General features: G+C 40.5%; 2 protein-coding genes across 7 annotated transcripts in view; one reads left to right on the top strand and one right to left on the bottom strand.

Annotated features, from left to right (window-relative positions):
* Positions 1-2,195, top strand: part of CCDC146 (coiled-coil domain containing 146) — a 42,399-nt gene extending 40,204 nt beyond the window's left edge. For all 4 annotated transcript variants that reach the window (XM_039383524.1, XM_039383523.1, XM_027730003.2 and 1 more), the window contains one exon: positions 626-2,195. In XM_039383524.1, the coding sequence (XP_039239458.1) occupies positions 626-844 (219 nt within the window). In that variant the 3' untranslated portion in view covers positions 845-2,195. The remainder of the gene's footprint in view (positions 1-625) is intronic.
* Positions 1,080-23,663, bottom strand: part of LOC113992575 (gamma-secretase activating protein) — a 44,369-nt gene continuing 21,785 nt past the window's right edge. For 2 of the 3 annotated variants that reach the window (XM_027730009.2, XM_027730008.2), the window contains 15 exons: positions 23,365-23,434; positions 22,645-22,727; positions 21,976-22,029; positions 17,610-17,735; positions 17,131-17,186; positions 16,680-16,711; positions 15,071-15,132; positions 13,480-13,575; positions 8,821-8,891; positions 8,141-8,235; positions 6,908-7,027; positions 5,852-5,913; positions 3,861-3,965; positions 3,620-3,713; positions 1,080-2,576 (listed from right to left, as the gene is read on the bottom strand). In XM_027730009.2, coding sequence (XP_027585810.1) covers positions 2,476-2,576; positions 3,620-3,713; positions 3,861-3,965; positions 5,852-5,913; positions 6,908-7,027; positions 8,141-8,235; positions 8,821-8,891; positions 13,480-13,575; positions 15,071-15,132; positions 16,680-16,711; positions 17,131-17,186; positions 17,610-17,735; positions 21,976-22,029; positions 22,645-22,727; positions 23,365-23,434 — 1,227 coding nt within the window. In that variant the 3' untranslated portion in view covers positions 1,080-2,475. Of the gene's footprint in view, positions 2,577-3,619; positions 3,714-3,860; positions 3,966-5,851; positions 5,914-6,907; positions 7,028-8,140; positions 8,236-8,820; positions 8,892-9,116; positions 9,530-13,479; positions 13,576-15,070; positions 15,133-16,679; positions 16,712-17,130; positions 17,187-17,609; positions 17,736-21,975; positions 22,030-22,644; positions 22,728-23,364; positions 23,435-23,663 lie in introns of those variants that run through there. The other variant, XM_039383525.1, reaches the window with a different exon arrangement.

Raw genomic sequence — 23,663 nt, 5'->3', positions numbered from 1 at the left:
GCAAAAGGTGGGATGTGGTATTCAGGAGAAATAAGTTTAGCATCTCCCACATAACGGATGCAATGAGCATCAGATCAGAAGCAGCAAGAAATCAGATTGCTCGGCAAGACACTGAGGATAGGCAGGGCAGCACATCAAATAGTGCTTCAAACCCTACCCTGCTGGATGCTGCCTCTGTCCTTGAGACAGTCAGTGATCCCAGAGCAGAGAGCTCCTACAGAATAATAATGGTTTAGAATAAGAATCTTCCCTGTCATTGACCCTTCTCCTCATGCTGTGACTCAGTTTCCTTTCAGTGCTGTGCATAAAAGCTCACTGCAGTAACTGTATTCAGGAACAGAATTGTTCCTGAGACGTTCTGTCTACAATTATTATGGCTTTTAAAAGTTCCTCTAATCTGTTTTCTTCACAAATAATGAAAGCATGACAGGCACAAACTGTCAACTGTTTAAAAGGACAAACTCCCATCTACATGGTCAAAACCTCATGCTTTTAATACCCCTCCAGCTTTCCTGGCTTGCCAAGGATTAGACTAATGGTGTTTCCTTTGTGACAGATTCTGTACATTGGCTCAGGAGAGCACTGGAGTTCTAAAGCATGTGATCACACTGTGTTTCTCTGACAGGACCCTACAGAGGAGGAACAAGATGCAGTGCCTGGCCATGCCCACACAACAGCTCAACAATGCCCAACCACCTCTATCCCAGATGAGAAACAGAGTCCCCCATTCCCAAGGCCCCATGGTGCTGTGGCTCCTCTCAGACCAAGTGAATCCAGTTCAGATCGGAGACATTTCAGCAAATCTGCTGCACAGCCATCTGAAACCTCAACAGACAGCACCTGAAGCAGGAGAAGCCATTCTAGCTGCTGAATCCTAAGGGTCAGCAGCATTTACACTGCACTGAAGGAATGTCTGTTAGTGTTCAGCCAAATTCCATATTGAAAACAAAGTATTTTTTCATGCCAGAAGCACAGTTAACTAGTCGGTGATCCAAAGCCTCTTCTCCTGGTATCCCAAATGGAGTGCAGTATTTTAAAGTGTTAAGAAAAGTTAGTGGTCATCATGCTATGTCTTTTTTTTTTCCAGATAGAGTTTTATTGCATCTGAGGATATGTTGTAATACATTTCATTAAAAAGAAAAGGCTAGAAAATCTTCTCTTATTAATATAATATGAACAAAGTGGCCACCACTTACACAGCAACATGACTTTCTGCAGTCTAAGTCTGGAGTTTACACTTCCCAGAGAAATTCTAATTATATTCAGAAAAATATTCCTTCTCACTATGCAGTCACTGAGAAAGCTAAAGCTTCACTGATGGCAAGGACAAGAGAGTGACCATGAACTTGCAGAGTCACTTCCAGGAACCAGATCTTTTTATTTCAGTGGTAAGGAAGAGGAAGCATCAGTGGAAACTAAGAGAAAATATCAGAGGTTATTATTCAAAACCTCCAAAATTTATCAAATTGTTAATGAGTTTCTCTAGTTTAATAGGCTGAAATTTTGTAGAGTTGTTGTAAAATCCAGTAAAGACTGCAGAAAATCCTGCATGGCAGAACTTGACAATTTTCTCTGCATAGCAAACCACTATTACCATTTTAAATTAATATCACAGTTCAGAACTTAAAACAAAAGAACAAACAATACTGGCTCAGTAATGTACAAATAAAAGTTGAAAACAAAGGAAAAACAGCCTCCCTAAGCTTCTTTCTGAAGCTGAGGTTTGAACTGTAACACTAGAAGTTGTAAGAAAGAATTATGTAAAACTCTGTCCAAGATAATGCTAAGATAAATTTCAAAAGCTCTGTTCTTATCCTGTATTGCTTACAATATTTTATATATATCTTTAAAAAAACCTCAAAACCAACAGACAAAAAACCCACAACAAAATCTATCACATGCACTTTAAGGAGATGATATTTTGTGTTAATTAAAAAACTGAAAATATTACAATGCAGCTCCAGAGGCAGAAGTACTATAAGGTAACTGATGACCACTAAAAGGAAAGAATACATCATTACTGATGCCTGACACAAAACTGATTTGTTATTCTTACCTGCTTTACATAATCACACCAAGAATTCCTTTTATTAATCTGAGTAAACAGTTACTGGTTCTTGTTTCTGTACAACTGGACTGCCTTTTCCAGGATTATATTGTTAAAATATGTGCCATTAATACCAATTTTCACAGCATGTTTTGATACCCACTGTCATTCCACTTACTTGACGACTTCAAAATGAAACCATAGATACATTTCAAACTTGGGTTTGTGTCAAATGCATTTCTCAAGGATTTATCTAGAAGTCAGTAATTTCAACCTTAGTATGTTGGACCAAACATTGTTTTGAGTAGCTCATGTCAGCACCAGCAGCTACCCAAAACTGCAGGTGATTTGGGAAACAACATGGCATTTAAGTGAATACTTTTACACAAGCACCACAGTTCAACAGACTTCTTCAACAGCACAACGTTTCATGAATATCTGAGGCCCAAAAATGTCATAGTGTGCTTGAGTGCCATTTCCTCTACAAATCTTGCATTAACATGGTCTTGTTTTTCATATGGATGCACACCTAGAAAAACATGGTGAGAAAGTATTTACAAAATTTTACATGCTCCTATACACTTACAGTCCTGCAGTCTATTAAACATCTTCATCTATAGTACCAAAAGATAATGGGTAATAGACAGAACTGTGTTTTCATGTACCCAAAATACCTACAGCTTTCAGTGGTGTCCTTTGGATGCTCACCCATGGCAAAAACTGTCCCATTAGTGGGATGTTAGTAAATGATAACCCACACAGGGGGAAGCTAAACCATCTCTGGAGGCTGCTAGGGATTTCCAAACCAATTCTACACTGGAGATCCAAACCAAGATTAAAGCACAATGGCTGTGTTAGTGCTAGTGCATAAGATGGCCTAGGGCCCATGGTCATATATTGCTATATGGTTTAACTCTTTTTTCCTCTTCAAATGGACATACCCATACTTGGACAGTCTCAGTTTAGCCTTCAGGTCCTTATCCTGACTATAATTTGCTTACTGGTACAGGCACAGCTAGTAATCTCTCCCCTAGGCACCTTGCTTGTTCAGCAGAATTCAAAACCTCTGGGTGCTCACATTAGCTGGATGAAGCAAAGACCCTCATCGATGGGAACGGTGCTTCCCAAAAATGAACGGCTTGGCAAGGAAAAATGTCTGGTACTTCAGAATAGCTCTGAATCCAGGGATATGGGTACTCTTTTCTAAGGTGGAAAATCTGATTTTGGCTGCCTCTTAGCGACCACAAGGAACATCAATAAGGACCAAACCGCTCTCTCCCCATTTGAACACACAACAGCTACCACCATGCTGTACACCAAGCACATTTTACTACATGGGTTCTGAAAAATGCAGGTTTGCTGTCTGGATCCACCACAAAGAGGATTTGGATGAAAGGATATGCCGTGAAGAAGTCCCCTGGCACTTCCTATCAGCAGAAAGACAACCAAACCTATGTGTTCAGACATCACTGGAGTTTTAGAACTAAGTTATGTCAATATAGTCAGGATACATCTAAGTGAGCATCAAAGAGTAACGATTGCTGGTCTTCCAAAATACAGAATTAACATTACCTTGATTCTCTATCTCTGTCAACATACTCGTCAGGTAGTTCAGTGGCAAAAACTCCACAGGGACTGAGAATCTCTCAGGGACAGACCTGCTGCACTGTAAGGTAGAACACTGCAGGTTAGCTCTCCAAGTTGCACAGTACCAAGTTTCAGTGTTTCATTAGTGTGTTACAGTCTAAAGAAAGCTCAGCAATCTCAACACTGTCAAAGCACAAGATGAAAAAAAAGGCCTCTGTGGTCTTACCTGCCTGTTCCCCAGGTTCTCAAGCAAAACTTTAACATATTTCCGTGCAATTATATTTGCATTTATGGGATGATTCCAAAACTGGCGGACCTTCTGACCAAGAGCCTAGTAAGCAAAAAACAAAACCCAAAAACCTGAGAAGATAAACACAGGACAGTGGAAGCTTAGGAGGAGGAAAAGCAGAAAAAGACCTGAAACAAAATCCAGGCTGTAACACAGATGCTTTGCTTTCCCACAGTGATGACAGAAGCCAAGATGTCATCATCTGTAGCCATGGAGCCTTCCTTTCATAGCCAATAACTAAAAGATTTCCACATTCCAAAATGTGGGAAATCAAAACCTCACTGCTCAATACTCAGCTCAATCCGTCTGTCCCAGTGCCACTGTCCCATTTGGCATGTGTACTTAAATATCAACTGAGGCTTAAAATGACCACTTATCTTTTACTGTGACTCTGTTTTGTATCTATTATTTCCCCAAAGAATAATGTAGATACCCCATTCCTCAAGGCTCCATTCAGGACAGGGCTTCCTTTAAGCTCAGCCTCAGGAATCTTACACAAGCCAAATGTCAACAAGGAGATATATTGGGAACGCAGTTAAGATCCCATTATTCAGGTCATCATCCTGGAAACTGATAACATTGACTCACATTCCCAGAGGCAAGAGATTCAAAACCAGGTTTCCCAAAGCTTCCAGTTCTAACCAACAAGCAAAAGAATAGGAACATACTGTGAAATCAGCTCCACTTTCTGATATTTTCCCTATCTAGATCTTCCCCCCTCCCTTTCAGCTGTACTGCAATGCAGACTGCTGTAGGGGTTTATCTGAGTAAATGCTGTACAGTTTCAGTGGTGCTTAAATCCTTGCTTCTGATGGAACTGAAGTCATCTACTGAATGTAACCTGCTCAAAATAGCCTGAGTCACTCCAAAGTGACCTTTTTGGCAAACAAACTACTCCCTGCATTTTTTCCCAAAGCTGTAAATAGATACAATAAGGCACTGAGTCTACTGTGTGCAGCCAACAGTACCCGTTCCCTGCAGCTCTCCCAACTCAGCCTTCGTCAGAGCGCGGCTGGAATGGTGTTCCCCACCCACAGGCCAGGGGCTGACCCCAGCTCTCCAGCCCAGGCCCAAAACAAGACACAGAGGACAAAGGACATCCTGTGGAGTTCTCCTCCTCTACCCCTTCTCAAAACTGCTGCCAAATAAAGAAGCCTTTGTTAGAGGAACACCCAAGTGGCACTTCTGGCCATTTGAACTATATGTAACAGCCCTTAATGAGCAAACAATGGGCAATTTATGTTGAGAAAAGCCTGGCACTCCCCGAGGGGGATCCCTGGTGTTCCTCTGCCCACTGAGATGTGCTTCCCCTGCAGTCCTGTGGTGTGCACTAAGAGCAAAAGGGGAGAAGTCTATCTCCCATTCTGCTGGAACTTTTTATGAAGCACCAGTTATTAGCTCTAACTAATTACTGTGTAGCTACAGAAGTCACTGATGGGTGAGGCTGAGAGATTTCACTGAGGGGAGATCTTATAACTCAGTTTCCTCCACAGAGCTGTGGTATATCAGATTTCACAGCTTTTACTGTACTGAACATATTTGATAAAGTGTATAGAAGCAAATACAGAGGTCACAAGTGAGAAAGGCTCTGTGGATGCTAGAACACCCAAACAAAAACCCGATAAATCCCCTTTAAACCCCACTAAACCCTCATTGCTTTATGCACACAAGTACTCAGCAGAGTCTTGTTGACTCCTGTAGGGTCATGGAGACACTGTAAAAGACTATGGACAAATCTATAATTTAAGTTATCAGGGTATCCTACAACCAGGAGCAGCAGATGGAGAAACTGTGGATGTTCAGGTTATATTTGAATCAGGCTCTATTTGAATCACAGCCAAGTCTTCCATTGGCTTGATCCTACACACAAGGAGGAACTTCCTATCAATTCAAAAGTCCCAGAAATTACATCCAAAGTCATTAGTTACCTCAGGAAGCCTCATGACAATACTTAATTTCAGCTTTTCATTCTGTTCAGTGTCATCCAGATCTATAAGAAACAGGCAAAAAAACAAACCAAACAATCAGTAACTGCATAACAAACTTTCAACTGTCATTGAAAATATTCTGAATAAATATCACCTCTGTAATGAATTGAAAATTTCAATTTTCAATGTCATCTGCGAACTCACAGGTGATGCACTTGATCCCCTTGTCCAAACTGCTAACAAAGATATTAAGCAGGCCTGGCCCCATACTGAGCCCTGGGGAACCCCACTGGTGGCCAGCTGGATATAACTGCATTCCCCACCACTTTCTGGGCCTGGCTGACCAGACAGTTTTTACCCAGCATACAGGGCACCTGTCCAGGCCATGAGCAGCCAGTTTCTCCAGGAGAATGATGTGGAAAATGGTACAAAATATTTTACTAAAGTCGAGGTAGACAATACCTACAGCCTTTCCCTCATCCACTAAGCATGTCACCGGTCACAGAAGGAGATCAGGTTGGTCAAGCAGCACCTATTTTTCACAAACCTGTGCTGGCTGGGCCTGATCCCCTGGTTGCTCTGCATATGCCTCGTGATAGCATTTGGATTGATCTGCTCCATGACCTTCCCTGGCCCTGAGGTCAGACTGACAGGCCTGTTCCTCTTGTTCCAAACATAATTAAAGCAAAAGCTGAGGACTGGATAGCAGACGAATTTCCTCACACATAGGTGTGCACTTCCATAGTCATACAAATTTCCCAATAAATTCTATTATGACCTTTAGTATTTGCTTTTCTAAGAAGTCCCAAGTGGAAAAGCTATAAACTCAAATTCTCTCCAAACAGATATTTCTTTGTGTACTACGATAAGGCCAATCATGCAGTCTGAGCCCTTTCAGGTAGGCAACACCATCATCTACAGCCCTCACTGAAACAACACTCTAAGGACAGCTGAGTGTCCTGGGCAATAAATCCTGTGTCCAAGTTGAGTGGCTTGAAGGACAACACTCCCCATTAGCTGGCTGGTAACAAATGAAACACTTGATGCTCACTGTACCTTTCAGCAATTTCCTGACACACGTTTCTGTCAATTGTAAGACTCCAATATCAATATAGTGCAGGAGGGTGTGCAGAGGGAGACAACGAACACCAAGACCCAAGTGCAGAGTGTGAAAACCTATGAAAGAGACAAACTTGTTTGGTACAATATAGGAGTTTTTTTCCTAAGTCTCTATTAAAGACTGGCATTACTCTAGCTAAAGCCATCACTCCCCTTAACTTCTGACTGTTTCTAGTTGGTGAAGAAATCAGTTTATCAAGACATTTAGTCTTACTTAGGCATCCTTTAAGTCCTCTCAAGTACAATCCCCTCAGAAAGAAAAAAGCCAAGGGGACTGAAAACAGTCATTAAAGTCATACAGAGTCACTAAACATCTCCAAGCTGTTGCCTCATATCTGAATTGTTCTATTAATTTGTCTTTTATATCTTTCTTTCCTCCTAATTAATCAAAACCTGAGGCCTCACCACCCTCCATACATGGCTGCCACCCACACACTCCCACAGCTCTGTTAACACTTCAGTTTCTCATTAAACATCAGCCAGACAATGGTCTTGTTATCACATGACATAACTGCATGGCAGCATTTGTGCCCACATGGACTAAGGGACAACTCATACCAAAAACAGTTTCAAAGACTGAAGACAGATCAGGAAATACAAACTAGAGAGAGTCAATCAGAATCAGAAAGCATTAAGATGTTAAGAAGTCTTTCCCTAACAAAAATAAGCAAGTGCTTTGAAAAGACCATAAGTGATTACGAGTTGGTCTGGGAAATCAAATTCTACTATCGAAACCAACTTTTCTATCAAGGCTGGAGGTAATCCTTTCAGGATAAAACTGAAAAAATATTAGCAGGGCAACAGCATGAGAAAAAACACTCTTTTTGCTCCATGGTAGGAATTTTCCCTTGTGGCTCTAGACACTGAACTCCAGTTTTCTAAAAACATATAGAAATGAAAGGAATCTAAATCTTAGTTCTAAGGTAAGATTGCACCCAAGCACTCCACTGGAAACCTCTGTTTTGTTGTCTCTGTTTCTAAAAACTATTTAGTTTTGCTTAATTTCACTTGCACATGTTTGTCAAAGGCCTTCACCTCTGTAACTGTCTTGACTAGATTTCAATACTGCCACAGCTAACTTGGCACATGTTGCAACTAGTGCTCTCAGGGGAGGAATTTATAGCGTTGCTCTCCTCAGTTATGATTAAAACAGCAAAACATAGGACTTACCAGGAGGTAAAGGCATGCACATGCCATTTGCTGCTTCCAGAATCCGACTCATGATGTGGAACACCGCAAACTCTCCTGCACTTCCTCTTTTGTCACTGTAGTTAATGACGTAGGAACATATTTAGAACCTGAGGTGCCCACACTCTGCTGGAGAGATGGTCAATTTGCTGTACTACATGTGCACTAAATGCCTGCATTTGGGGTGAAGTGCCATGAGATGCTGCCTTGTTTACTGAGGTGTCTGTCACCCAACAGCACCAGCTGCCCAGTGCTGCCACAAAAAGTCGCTCTGGTGTCCCCACCTCCTCCCCCCACTGCTGCATATTTACAAATCTCTCAGCAGCACCTGGAATCAACAGCAACAGATGGAAGGGTGCTGGTATAAGGGACCTGGCTTTTGTAGGTGTTTAACACCCATTACCCAGCTTAGACCACTATAAACTCAGTAACTTTAAACTCCAGCTGTAGAAATGTTTGGTTAATATAATTTAAAATATTTAATATTTAAAATAATTTAGAGAGGGCCAGCAGGGTCATTAGGAACAATAGGTGACAGTTACATTGACATTCACAGCAGCATAAGCAGCAACTGTTCAAACCAGTGGTACTCTTGAAGATCAAAATCATTATGCCCATATTTTAAAAGGCAAGCTGAAAACTTTAACAAACGACTTGCTCACAAGCAGAAGACGCAGGAATGAAGCTGGTATCTCCTCCAAACTTCTTTCATTATTCGATGTATCAGATTCAGCTAAAACAACAAAGAAAAGACTGGATGTTTTCAGGAGCCTGTGTACAGCAGGCCCTTGCCCTTCATTCATTTCACACACCAGTTTATGTTAAAATCTTCTCATGGGACTCCTACTAAGTCTTCTTTTTTTTTTTCCCCAGGGGCTCAAAATGTGAAGTTATTAAAATTTGATTTGTAACTGAATTGCAATATTCCAGAAGTTGAAAGTGCTTCCAGCTCATCAAAACATTGTCCAAGACATATAGCAACTTAACACATGGTGCTTCTCAGAGATAACTCATCTCATGCTCTTGCATCAAATTCTCAAAGATCTGTTTGCCACGGAAGCAAAAACTGCATGTCCAAGTGGCTGAGCATTTGTCAAGGGCTCAGCAAAAGTGGATGACACTGAAGACAGTGGAATCCTCAGTTTGCCAAGAAAAGTCTGCAGGAGGAATCTCAAACCTAGTTCTGGCAAGGAGGAAAGTAAATGCCTCCCCTACATTATTGAGTTTCCTTTCTGTCCATAGTGAAATAAAACAATCCCTTGGCCCATATTGTTGCTTCTTTGTGCTCCCAAACTGACCTCCACTACAGTCAGTCAGCACACCAAAGCCACAAGCCCTGTTCTCACACTTGGGCCATCTCAGCTTCTGCAGCTGAAAGAGAAACCACATACAAAGAGTTGAAATAACTTCTTCACGGCTGTCATGTGTAACCACTTCCATATCTCAGTAACACAACTGAGACACTTCCTCTGTGCCTTTTATCTCTGGCCCTCAAAGCACAGCAAGCAATCAATCCCAGGAAACTTTCAGGAAGCAAAACTGACCCCTGTTCTGCAAAGAGGTGCCACGAGAAGTTACAAACCCTTTTCCCTTCTCCAGATGGCCAGAATCCAGGAATCATTTTTCCCCCTTCTCTTTTCCCCTCATTGACTTTGCCTTCTTCAATGTCTAACTTGTCACAGGCTCTGAGCAAGAGGGAAACAGGACATACAGGAGACGTTCACATGCAAAGGCCAGAACTGGAATATTGGTCTTCAGTACTGCTCCTGAGTGTTCCTCTGTACCTTGGTCAGAAAGCTCTACAAGACAACATCTTGTCCCTCCACCACTTGAGCCAGGCTTGCACAGCTACCTGATGCAAAATAACTACCTAATATTTTCCATCTCTACACTTACTAGATGCAGTGGAAAGATCCAGTTTAATCTTTCTGGAGTATAGCAAGTTTTCCAGGAAATGAGTGATTTCCAGTTTTCAGACAAGGGTCAAAAGAACTGCATCTGCTGTTGGAATGACTTTCACCCCTGGCCAGCACACAGGGTGCAGCTAAGGCCTCTGCATCATGAGCTGCAGCTGGAACTGAAGATAAGTGTTGAAGTGAAGGAAGGGTTCTTTCAAGCTCCAAAATCACCACTTGCTATTTGTGCAACAAAAATGGTTTTCAGGAGTGATACTCCAGAATGTATATTTTTTTGCTTAATACCATAGCACACTGTACAGCTTTTGCCAAGTACAGAAGCTAACAGCTTCTTAAGTCATAGCCAACCTCACTATCACAACATACTTGAATCTTAAATACATGCATGCTTGTGGCGTGATACCTTCACCAACAGCATGACTCACTTTGGAGATCAACATCTACCACAGACGTTGCAGAAAACACATACAGAAAGAGAAGTCATGTCTCAGACTTTTTTGCAGAATATAATACACAGGATAATGTGCATGAGAGAAAGCAAACATTATCTGTTTGATAGAGGGAGCACAGACAGTTTCCTGTCCAAGGTTAGCAGAGGTTCTCTGGGGGAACCAAGTTAAGAGCTACATCCATACCAGGCAAGGCCATTTTTCATTGAGTAACAAGGATACATAATACAAAGTTTTTTGGGGCAAGTACCAGAAGACATCTCCCTTGGAGTGCTCTAAACTAATGAAAGAACACATGACCAACAGTGAGGCTGCATGCAGGAGGGTCTAGGCTGACAGTGCTGTCCTTGCTGCCTTGAAACATTTGCATTTCCAGACAATGCTGCCTGGAATGAGGAGAGTGAAGTTCCAGTAGAGTAATTAGGAACCATAAGTTTTCATCTCCTGTGGCTGTTTCTATGGCAAAGACATGGGAGCAGCCAAAGAAAAGAATCAGGAGCAAAGGAATCATGAGCAAAGGAGAAAAGGCAGACAAGGTCTTGCTCTCTTCCAGATCCCCTCCTGCACAGAGGATATGACAACTTCTTCTGAGGAAACTCAAATCCAAATGGTGTCTGTCTTCTATTCCTCTGCAGCTGAGCCCACATCAGAAGGAAATGGCCACAGACATCAGAGGAAAAGGTGCAGCTACTGCAGTGACTTGCAGAGCAAGTGTATTCAGGTCTGCCTCCTTCCTGTGCCACGGGCTGCCTGTTCACCCTGCCTCCCCTTCCGCTTGCTGTCAGTTCTTCTGTCACGCTGCTTCTGTAAGTTATTTCTCCCCTTTCCTGCCTCACTGAAATGAAAAGAGTGAAAGAAATAGATATGCAGTAAAGCTAAGATAAAGTAATTGCAGGGGAGAGAGAGACTATGGACACACAAAAAACTACTGCAGGTGTGGTGGCACGTGGACTGGGAACCAGGCACACTCTGGCAAAGAAGGAGTTCCCACCAACACATGCCATTCACACTTCCCCATGTTACTTCTCTGTATACAAGTACACCCAGTTCTCTGACAGCAATCAGCCCTTGTCTGTTGTTTCATGAGAAACTGTCAGTGCTCCCAGGTCTTGGCTACTCTGACTTCAGCTGCAATGGATTTACACAGTGACTACACACCACAGAGCCCTATTCTCAGCCACTCCTGGGTTCCTGAACGTAATAAAAAATTATTTTATGATGGCAAACAGACAAGCAAATAATTTCAAATATCTTCTGTTTCACTAGTTTCAATAGCTCAGCTACATGCTGCTGATGCTACAATTAACTGTTGGAAGACTCAAACAAATTCCCCTGAAGAATTCAAACACTTAGGATATAGAAAGGTTTAAGATGTAAGAGTTTCTGATTAAGATGAGGGGAAACTCACATCTAATAATGACATAATTTTAAAGTTTTCCAAGCAGTACCTAACATGCACCAGCCAGAGGGCAGAAGCAACTTTTAGAGACACATTATTATAGAATCACAGAATATTCTAAGTTGAAAGAGACCCACAAGGATCATCAAGTCCAACTCTTAAGTGAATGGCCCTTACACAGATCAAACCCATGACCTTGGTGCTATTATCACCATGCTCTAACCAGCTGAGCTAATCTCAGGGTTATCTTTGTTTATAGTAGCTTTTCTAAGAATAAGCCTGTCAACTGAGTGGAGAGAATTCTTACTGTTAGTGACATTAAAAAAAATTAATCTTGAGAGTTCACTAATGGGGAGGGCTGAGGTTTATTTTGCAAGATTTAGTCTACAATAATTTAGTCTTGCAGATCAAGGTTGTATGGGTGTTTTCATATTTTTTATCTTAAGTTTTTATTAAAAGTGAACAAACTATTACTAGAAATTGAATGAAAGGAGAACAAGCATTTCACTTATGCTTTTTCACCACCATTTTCAAGTACAAAGCTTTGGTTCCTGTTGTACTGTTCCTATTTTGATCAGCCACTAGTTTTATCTTCTTTTCTACACAGATGCAGAAAAGCCTGCCAGTTACCAGTGAAATAACTTGTCAAGCTATAAAGTGAGGCCTGAAAAGTCAGTAATGGCAGTGAAGCTGCAGCAGTTCAGAGAATGTTGTAAGGTTGACAGCACAGCTGACTTGCACAGGACTTCTGAAGAGATGCAGGCATCGGCAGCCTCAAGAAAGTTTCCCAAGGTTTCCATTCCCAGAAAACACCACTGTGGGGAGTTTCTACTGAACCCTGTGGCAGGGCTTGCACGAAGAACAGGATTTAATAGTTGCCACACAAGCTTTTGTGAACTGCGTTCTGTGCTTAAAGAACATGACGATGAGACAAACAAAGACAGGTACAATAATTTCTGTGCACAACAGTCACAGTTTTCAGAGCTTTTTTTTCTTTTAAAGTTTCTCTTTAAGAGGAGGAAAGACAGAAAAATTTTCACCGTAGTTTACACAGATCTCTTCATGCAAAACTCTGTCTCCTGTCACACAAAAAAAGCCCAATGAAGGCAGTATGTAGGAGCGGTGATGCTTTACTCATGTGTCATATTGTAGTGAAATCTCTTTTTAATTAATTTGTATTTCCCCTGGTGGCACCTCTATTATTCAGAACTTGCAACGATGTTTTCTAAAGGCAACTAAATGGATCTAACAATCATTCTTTGAACTTAGCAGTTACCATTTTCATTTCTGTGAGTAGAGCATATTCGTACAAGCTGTAAAGAGAACAGTTTCTTCTGTATTCTGAGCGACCAGTATAACTCTTTTAAAAATACTTAAATATTATTAATTTCCTTTATCAATACATACAATATTAAACTGAAAAATATGTTTAAATATCTTAAAAACAACCTCATCCCATCAAATATATACATATATATACAAATCCTACATACCCAAGGATCTACCATTCAAATAGTGCATGCTTACTCAAAACAGTGACTATGAAATCCAACTAACCAGGTTTGCAACGTAATCCAAAACTATTTGGTCAATCTTCTTTTTTCCTACGTACTGTAGATGTCTCATAAGGTGATCCTTTAGCTGAGCAACCATCTAGGAAAAAAAAACAAACCCAACAATTCAGTGTCCTTGAGCATCTTCAAAGAGATACAAAAGCTGCAGCAGGTGCAGGGCCAGATCAATAGGCACTGGCTCAACAAAATGTTTCTGCATTATGAAACTCCAGTTCAGAGTGAGATCCCAAGCTACAATCCAGTCTTGCTAAATTCAACAGCAGATGTGAATATTCAAGATGGCAAATTCAGCAAATGAGTGCTAAGTTGAACTTTCAGTGACATCGAAGAGAAAAAGCTTACAGTTCTTACATCTCTCTGTGTCAAGCCAAGTGAATGGGGAGAAAGAAGGATTTAAATATGAGCACTGAGTCCTGAGAATCTAAGTATTACATAAAATCTCTCAGAGAAAACTAGCTCAAGTACAGTTCGTAGTAGTAGCCAAGAACCTGAGAACCAGAGTGATTAATAGCAGTTTCAGGTTAAACATTAATTGTAAAGCCTTTAAAATTGAGTGTTTGTTATCACACAGTCCATGCCACTCCCTACCCTCTCCTTTCTTAAATAATAACTGACCTTGCATAGCTTCAGATTGCAACTCAAGTCCATGCTGGCTCTTGGCTGAGAATTACTAAGCAGCATGATTTGTTTCAAAGCTCAGAGTAAAACTGGAGCAAATAAAAATCTCTGTCTCAAGGAATTTACATGTAGATTTATCTGAAATGTGTCAAGACAGCAACACAGGTATGAGGAAGGCATAGACAAAGGACAGCAGTGACCTGCTTTTTGGATCTGTCTGAATAAACAGTGGGGAAGGAATGCAGAGAAGCTTCACAAAATGAGAGGCAAGACTTGGAAACAAGGTGACAAGACTGAAAAGACGAAAAAATTGCCTCAGAGGTGAACAGATAGGACAGTGTTGATATGCTCTTCACAGATGCACTGCTGAGACTTTCCAGTGCATGCCAAAGAGTTTCCTTTGGGTTAAACAGTAAGAGAAAAAGACATAAGTAAAGATGTGTATTTAGACAGAGGAAGGACAGGCAGGAGTTTGAGACAGGATATATTACCCATAAACACATAAATGGTAGATCGTTTAGAGAGGTCACTGCTGAAAACAGTGCAGGAGATGAAGCAGTCCCAGCAGTGAGGTAGAAAGAAAAGGAGACAGTAAAAAAAAGCTTTTAAATTGAGGAGCAAGAAGATCTGCAATCTTCAATGTTTTAAAGATGTAAAATAGTCCAAAAAGAACTGACAGATTAAGATGAACTCCAGGAAGACAGAATAAGTTTCTAGCTGAAGTTGTAATCGGAAAACACATTTTGACAAATCAACTTTCAGTTGCTGTTTTTCCCCTATGCCTTATGATGACCTTTAAGATGGTATCCTGACTATGAACTCTAAAACTTAGGAACTATGTTTGCCCCATAGCTACTCTCGGTGAGACTGAGCTCAGCACTGGAACTTAGAATCTCACTTTCAATATATTTGTGGAGGTTGTGCGTCCCCTAGTGCACACTGACAAAAGCACATACCAGTCCCATTAGTAATTGCTGCTGATAATCCTCCTCTTCAAAGAGAGGTACGAGCCTCGCCTCTGAAATAAACAGAGCAAGAATCATTCAAGGACATGACACTGCAGAAATACCCCGAAACTTCAACCAGCTTCAAAAGCACTTAGAACACACTTAGAAACAACCAGAAGTTATGGTTTGATCTACTCAGCTACAGAACTAAGATAGTGAAGAATCATGGACTGCATAAGAGAACTGAGAAATGGAAAATCACCCTTTATCTGCTATCTTCTTCCTCTTTCCTCTGATATTTAAGAGTTGTCACAGTGTGGTGACTCAAGAAAGCAAAGAGACACAGAGAACCTTCTGGGAACACCAGTGCAAGTGCATATGCTATTTAGATCTTGTCATTTACAAACAAAACAAGCTAAAACAGCTGCACGGGTCTTCCAAAGAAATGGCTAGACAGGAAGGAAATACTCCAGGGAATCACCTCCCACTTTCTTAGTTCTCTCCCATGGTGTGGCTCCTGTTACTCAGATTTGCAGACCATTATGAAAAGAACATAACTTTCTAACTAAATGGAAGGAGGTTATAGTATCTACTAAAACTAATAACCTGTATTTCCTAATCAGCGCTTCCCATCTAGGAACAGCAAAGGAAGAAAAACAATCTCCTATTTCATCATGTAGCATAAAATCAAGTTAACATTTTACAGAACCAGGTGCCAATTTTTTACAAATTTTCAGCTATTTTTGCTCACATTGAAATATAATTACTTCAACATTTAGCAGTACAAAGATCTGTGCTGCTTGATTTTAAGGGACTTGAGGACAAATCTACAGGGAAGACACGCTACATTGATGCTTGTTACTGGCTGGCAGCTATTTAAAAATTCTCTATTAACAGTTAAACATCTGAATGCTTCATCAATCACCACCTTTGAAAGCATGAAGCTGAGGCTCACTAAGTTGATATAAGGCCCCTTAAAGTCAGAGACCACTGCAATAACTAGCAGCGGCACAGATGACTGGTGTTAGGGGCTAGAAATGAGTGCACTGAAAATTCATGGTAATAAAAGGTGAGAGCACCACTTAGATCAGCATCATTTCACAGCACACAGTGGCAGGGCACACAGAAGGCACTGATGTGTGAAGAGCAGGAACACAATTCACTACTAAATTCAGTTTTAATTATTTGTGACAAGAACTGAACATCACAAAATCTCCAGTGCTCCTGGCCTAGGGAAACTGATTACATCTGCCTTCTCCACACCATGATTTTTCACCAGCTCTAATCTCCTGCACAAGTTCTGATTGTTGCAAAGGCAGCTGTAAGCAGACAAAAACTCAACAGTAACATGGTGTCATAGAAGAAGAAAATCCTTAGGCAGGCAAAGTTCTACTGCTTATATTGTTAGATCCAATATGAAGTAGGGACTTTATCTTCAAGCATTTCCTAGTCAGTACATGAAAGTTTTCTTCCAGTTTAATAACTGCTTATCTTAATTCCTCAGAGTCTTCTGTGCTGAAAACACACACAGCAATTTATTTTTAGCAAACAACGGCTAGATGGAAATACTAAAATAAACCTTACAGCTAAGGCCTACATTGAGACAAGTTTTACTTACCAGAGTCCCAAGTGTCCAGATGAGAAAGCACCCTGGGGTTTGAAACAAAAATTAGTGTGCTTCATATGCAATACCCTACAGGATTTCATAAGGTCATAAAAACACTTTAATGAATCTTTTATCTTTCAAAGATAGCTAAAGAAATATGAGAACAGTACTCGTGACTACATTTAGTAAAAATATTAAAAAGCATAAAAAAAAATCTATATGTCTAGGTTGCATAAGAATAACTCTTCATATCGCTCATAAATTCCCCAGATCTAGAAGCCTGTGTGTATTTCAGATCATCCCATGGTGATTACAAGGACTCCAATAATTGATTTTCACCTGAATAATCTTCCTTAAAGCTTTCTAATCAGATATCTAACTAACCAATGAAATTACTCACTAAATCCTCCAATATTCTTGCACAAAGTAAGAAAGCATAAATACAATAGAAACCAGTACGTACTTTTTGGCATTTTCAAAAATATTCCTCAAATATGCTGTGGTTCTTCTCTCTTCTCTCTGGTTTGTAAACAAACAAAAATCCACAAATGCACAAAAAGTAGAAGACCAATTAAAGTACTCCCTGACAGAATGCAGATGAGAAATGAAGCTGTTTTTCCCTTTGAATGGGAATAATGCACAGTGGGACTTCAACCCACCTTCCAACTATCCATGCTCATAGGGACTCACACACATCTAACCCACACAACAATACAGTGCAAGCTCTGCTTTTGTTTAATTTCTTGCATTATTTTTAGAGAGTCAAACTTACACGCTTAACTTCACCTTAAGTGAAATGACTGCAAGTCTTTGCACTTCTCATAATCAGATTACAATTTCTTTATCTTCTTCAAAATAAAAAAGACAACTCGTCCATGCTTGGCTTTAAAACACCCACTTCAGAGGCAGCACTGGAGGCTGTTTCAGGGCACGTGCACTCACCTCTTCTGAAAGGTTACGCCATTCCCTCCTGAGCACATTATTGTGGTAGTGCAACTGTGGCTCTGCATACTTCACACTCTCCAAGTTTGAGCTGAGTTTCTCCCAGAAGCCTTTGGAGTTTTGGAACTGCAAAGTATTGCAGGGAAAGCATGAATACAGGCTGCACTGTTAAAGAAATACCTCATCACCCTCTCACTAAGTGACTGCAAAGACACGTGATTAATGTACCTTCAGAACAATCTAGGTGAAAAAAGTTAAACCAAAGCAGCTAAATTAATTTATCTTGATTTCATGGCAGGGGTAGCACTTACTTAAACTTGAGGTCAAGACTTGGTGCCTGTAGTGTAGATACTTTGCCACCTCAGTATCCTTTTAAGTCACTGGGAAGAAATGAATACTTCTGTATCATAATTCATCTGACCCATTTCACAAGTTTGGGATGGGAAGAACTGCACCACAGACTACACTGGCCATATTGTCTAGACTTCCTCTGATTGTAAAAGGAGCCTTAGGCAACTAATATAGATGTAAATGTTTACATTTGGTCAAATAAATCCCATTCTGGGTTTCTGGTAGTTCCAAATAGAGGAATATCACCATGGCCCCGACAGCTGCCACTATTTTCAATCTGTATTAACATTTAGATTACAAACATCCATTTACCAACCTCAAAATCAGTGCCTCATCCCAGAAAAGAAACAAAATCCAAACATTCCCATATCAATTCTAAAACATTTGACTCTAATGCTAAAATTAATTTAAACTCAGCTGTGAACAGACAGGAGGAAAAAACCCAAACAAAACCACACTGGTTTCCTGAGCTAGTTCTTGGACTGGGTATAAAGATTTGAAGCTGTTGTTTATAAATGTGGGGAGATGTGATCATGGCTGAGGAAGAGATGAGATTAAGGCAAATCTTTTTGGCAGTTTTAAAAAAAACAAGAGATGGTACGAGCTGTTCTTGCCCCTCTTAATATACATTACCTCCAAATACAGACACTACAGACACTACACTACATTTGAATAAAGACAAGTTTGAGTTCACAGGATTTCTCCATCTTGCATTAACATGTTGGATTTTGCTCTCTCCCCTCTACTTTTCTACAATGACAATAACTTTAAAAGAAAACCTCAGAAGGAAGAAACCACTTCCTACTATAAACTACAATTTGTCAAGGAAAATAAATTTCAAAGACTCAATCCTGCCAGCCACTTTCCTCTTGCTGCCAGTGTCTATTGTCACTTTATTATTGTAGCTGCAGCAGAGAAAAATAAATCTCGGGTTTTGCTTCATGTTAGTTATCTTTAGCAGCTGCAAACTAGGAGTGCATATGGCACCATATGTTCCCCCTGTTGGAGCTGACTTATGAGATCTACACTCTTACAATCTTACGAGATTCTACTACTGCAGGATGTTGCCTAAATGTTACCAATATGAAACCTGAGAAACATCAAATACAGCAAAAGAGTATCATCTAGTGACTGATCCATGCAACTGCGGCAGCACCACCACTGCAAAACTGTGTTCAGGCTGTACCGAACTTCGTTTGATATGTGGTGGTGAGAAGCAAGACAGCAATTTTCTTTCATGTACTAAATCTGTAACAGGAAGTGGTAGACTTCAGTGGTGTCTGCTTTTAATTCTGAAAACCTGCATTGCATTAGATCTAATTAAAAAGTCAAAAGTTTAAAATAAAGGATTTTTTTAATTATAGTTGTTTCTTAAGGATCATCAGGGCAAGGACTAGAAAGAGAAGGCTTCCTCTGCTTAGGTGTTTATTTTGCAGACATTTCTAGAGTCAAGAATACATATCCAAGCATGAACACCTAGAAGATGTTGTATTGCCAGAAGCCAAAGCAAGGCCTTACCAGATTGCAATCCATGAAAAGCTCCCATGAAGCCTTTCATAAGTAGTGGATTTTTAACTGAAGATAGAGAGCTCTCTGCTCTACCCCTTTGAAAAGATGTAGGGGAACAATTACCTCCAAGAGGCCCATGTCCTCTCTGGACTGTAGTGCTGTATCTCCCCAGCAGTGACAGTATTCAGAGAGCTGTGTAACAAACTGTGCAGCTGCACAGGCAGCTACTCCTTAAAACATCACTCTGTGCCCCAGTGGCTCAGTGCAGCATGCAGGAGAGGTTGTCTCTTCCTGTGCTCTGACAACTTCTCTCACTATCCATTCTCACCCTTCTCCTGGACCTCCTATTTTATTTTCTTCCCTTCTTTCTCCTGCCCCTTCCTTCTCCCTTTCTGATCAAGTCTGTTTGCACCCCTTCAAGTTTGTTTTTTGTTTAAAAAGGGAGGGGTGGCATCGGACATTAATTGCAATCCTTATGTAAAGCTTTTTGACAATTGGACTGACCGTTCCCCCTTTCTCCCAGACTCTCTCAATATATCTTGCTGAACAGGAATTTAGTGATAAAAACACAACTGATATCCAAATAGCTCAATTTTTTTGTGAATATGGACACAGCCCTCCCAAAGGCTCTCAACAACTCATAGGCTCAAGAACTCCAGAAAACCTTCTCAAAGTCACAATTCACCATTCTGTCCGTGAAATGCCATAAAATCTCTGCAGAAGAAATACTACTTGTAGGACCAGATCTTTCACCAGGGTCTGACTCCTGATGCCAACAACATGCACCAACTGAAACACCAACAGACCACTGGAACTTGAGCCATGGTGGGTTTGTGACACTGAAGTGGTACAAAGCAGTCAGAGCACTAAACCTTACCTTGTGTATTACCATCTTTGTCCTCATGCAAGAGTCAGAACAAATGCAGTCAAAAGTAGCAGGAAATATTTGTCATTAGTTCAACTCTGACCTTTTCAATCTGTTTAGGTTTCAGACAGAAATAGGAAATGAGTTCCACAATCAGGAAGTATAGCTGCTAAAGGCATGTGCCCCCAGGGGCTTGAGGTTCAATCTCACACAAATTAAAGGCTTGCTAACTTTGACCTCAATGAGTTACATGGATTATCTAGCAACAAATTTTCTCAAGATCTGATTTTCCCAGGTGTCCCAGTTCTCAGGGCAACCTTCCCAAACAAAGCATGTGAAGCCTGATTCCCTGACAGGAACCAGGAACCCTATGAATTTGTGCAGCACAGCTGTAATGCACTGCTGCAAAGTGAGGAAGCAGTGGACTATTTCACTGACTTTTAAAACATTTTGTGAAGAGTGAAGCTTTATGACTAATTATAAGCACTGGGAAAGAAACAGATTCTCACCTCTTCAAAGATGGAACAAATACTGTCATGTATCGAGAGCCTAATCCCATGTGTTGCTGGTACTGTTGTGTCTAAACTCTTAACTCTTCCCATAGCTCTCCACAACAAACTGCTTATTAAAATCCTCTTTCGGATTTTGTACGAGAATACTTAGAAAAATTTTAAGTTGCTTCTCTAAACTGGAGCTGAGGGAGTGGAACGGGAAGACAGGAAGAATCATTCATGTTGTTTTCAACAGAAAGTACAATTTCCTACCCAAACAGTGTGTGCTCTCCCTATCCAGCTCACTGCCCTTTCCAGGCTGTGCAGGAATTTGTCTAGATTTAGTAGCCAAAGCCCTGACATCAGTGCAATCACAGGATGCTCCAGACAAAAGAAAGTGAGAGGGGTCAAAAACCATTCATACCAATGGCAGCACAATGAAATATTCCTTAAAGTGGGCATATGTAGACATACAGAGAAATCCTATGTGCCTGTTATGCCCATGTCAACTCTTCCTTCAGCTACCAAAGTCACAAAATGAAGTGGTTTCATTCAGATCTAACGAGAATTAATTTTTGGAGAATCCTCCCTGTTGAACAGAAGTGTCTTCAGAAAGGGAATTAAAAATACATCTTTGAGCTAGCAAGCATCAGTCTGAATAACTGATAAATGCATAAATAATTTCAAACAGGGCAATTTTCTGTTCACGCCTATTTTTGGATAGGGCTTCAGGGACACTCATCATGGCTGGGCTTTGTGAACGAAGATTTGGGAAGGCTCTATCCGCATTTGCCACAGGCACGCTGGTGGCTTATGAGGCCAATACGTGACAGACATATCCGATTGCAAAAGGCACAGCAGAAAGACTCCTTAGATGGTGTATTCTGCAAGACACGGTTCTTTCTGCGTTGCCTTTTCTCCTCAAGAGTGATCCTGCATGTGTTCTCAAAGGAGACAGCTGCGTTATAGATGGTGTGTCTCCAGGCCTCCCGATTGGAGGCCAGAGTAGACCAGTTATGGTGATCAATATGGCCAAGGCTGAGATGTTGTTTCAGGGACACTGCTTCATTAGTATTTAGCATACCCCTCTCCCACAAAAAAAGCAGCTCCTAATCTGCAAATACAAATGTTGTTTTATACTGGAACTTACCTCTAACACAGGTAGGGAAATAATGTCTGTTGCACATATTACTCCAGGCACAACCTAGAAATACAGACAAATTATTTATAGTCTTATAATTTAGCATAGAACGTGGGCCTGTTTGGGATCTAGATGAATCTCCACTATCCATTTCCTCTGTGAAAGTAGCTAGCTAGCCAAAACCATACCCTCACTTTAAAAAAGACAACATATTAGAACAGTGTCTGATAAGAGAAATTAAAATATGCTATTTGCTCTAACTCTAAAGTCTTGCCTGAAGTTATTTTACTTCTGCAAGCTTACTAGCAAATCTTAACTCTATTGATACTGTTTGTCTTGGAAATAACTGCATGATTTTGCTGTTAAATGTATTCTGTATTCATTATAAACCTCATACGATAAAGAATAAATTAATACTTCATTATGAAAACTGAGATATTTAATCATCCATTTGATTGTAGTAGCTGTTCTTGTTTTATAAATGCTTTTGTTGCAAAAAATCTTATTTATGGAAAGCACCACAAAGGGTAAGACTTGGCAAACTAAAACAGGCATAAAGCAGAGATATTGATTTAGAGCATATCTATGAAAAGGTAAGACACACAAGTTAAAAGCTGTATTAAAGGAGAAAAAAACAGACCCTCTATCTATCAATTAAAGCACCAGCTGTTATCTTACCCCAATCCAGTCAAGCAATGATGTGTAGGGCAAAAGTTTATCCAGGTTTTGAGTTTCTGGACACATTCTGCAGTACAGGGAGGCTGAATGCAATGTAAAAACACTTATAAGGGCAAGATTGTATAAACTATCAGTTAACAAGAGTAGGCTTCATAGTTCATTGTCTGCCACTTTTTTTTGGGACAAATCCTGCTGCTGCCCCTGAAACAGCTTCCTCCATGGTGGAACTGGTCCCATTCTGTGCACAAAAGGAGGAAGAGAAGTCCAGATGGCTGCAGGGCTGGGTCAGCTGCTTGGCTACAGCTCAGCACTGCAGGGGTCCTTTGAAGAAAGACTATGCCCTGGCTAGACTGAGGAATCACCTACTAGAAGAGAATATCATGATATGCCAAATCCTTATGAAAAATGGTTTGGGCTAGGCTAGAGGAGATTTGTTACTCAGCTCCAATCTCCGGAGACCTAAAATAATGATAAATCCATTTGTCCCATTAGAGAGAAGAAGAATGCATTTGAAAAGTTTTACTGCCAATCTGATTTTGAGATATCTGTATGTCTTCTAAACTACTGATGATGTCTCTTAACACCATAAAATGCAGGTCAGTTAACATAAATCATAACCAAAAAGTTTGGAAATAAGAGAGTTTGTAACATAGTGGCTTCTTCTTCAGTGACAACTAGAGTGTGCAGGAAAACTCAGGACACAGGAAAAGAAATACCTACCGACGATAAATTCTTGAATGGGGTCAAAAGAATGACATGTCGACAGGTTCTCAGACATCCACCGAATAATCTGTCAGAATGAGAACAGGGAGTTTGTCCCAGCTCTCTGTTTGAGAATATTTATAAAAGACTAAAAAACTTTGGGTTTGATAGTAACACTTGGCATAAGTAGTGATGCAGATACAAATGTTTTCAGGACAGCCTAGACCAATAAAGGGGTTTAGGGCAGCCCAGCTGATGAGCCTCCTGGCACTGCCAAAAGGTCCATGTGAATCAGGACCTTTCATTGTCTGATATCA

Source organism: Pipra filicauda, unplaced genomic scaffold, assembly GCF_003945595.2.
Source record: "Pipra filicauda isolate LSUMZ 115617 unplaced genomic scaffold, ASM394559v2 scaffold314_size1190085_pilon, whole genome shotgun sequence".
NCBI classification, from domain to species: Eukaryota; Metazoa; Chordata; class Aves; order Passeriformes; family Pipridae; genus Pipra; species Pipra filicauda.
This window is presented reverse-complemented; position numbering and strand designations above follow the sequence as displayed.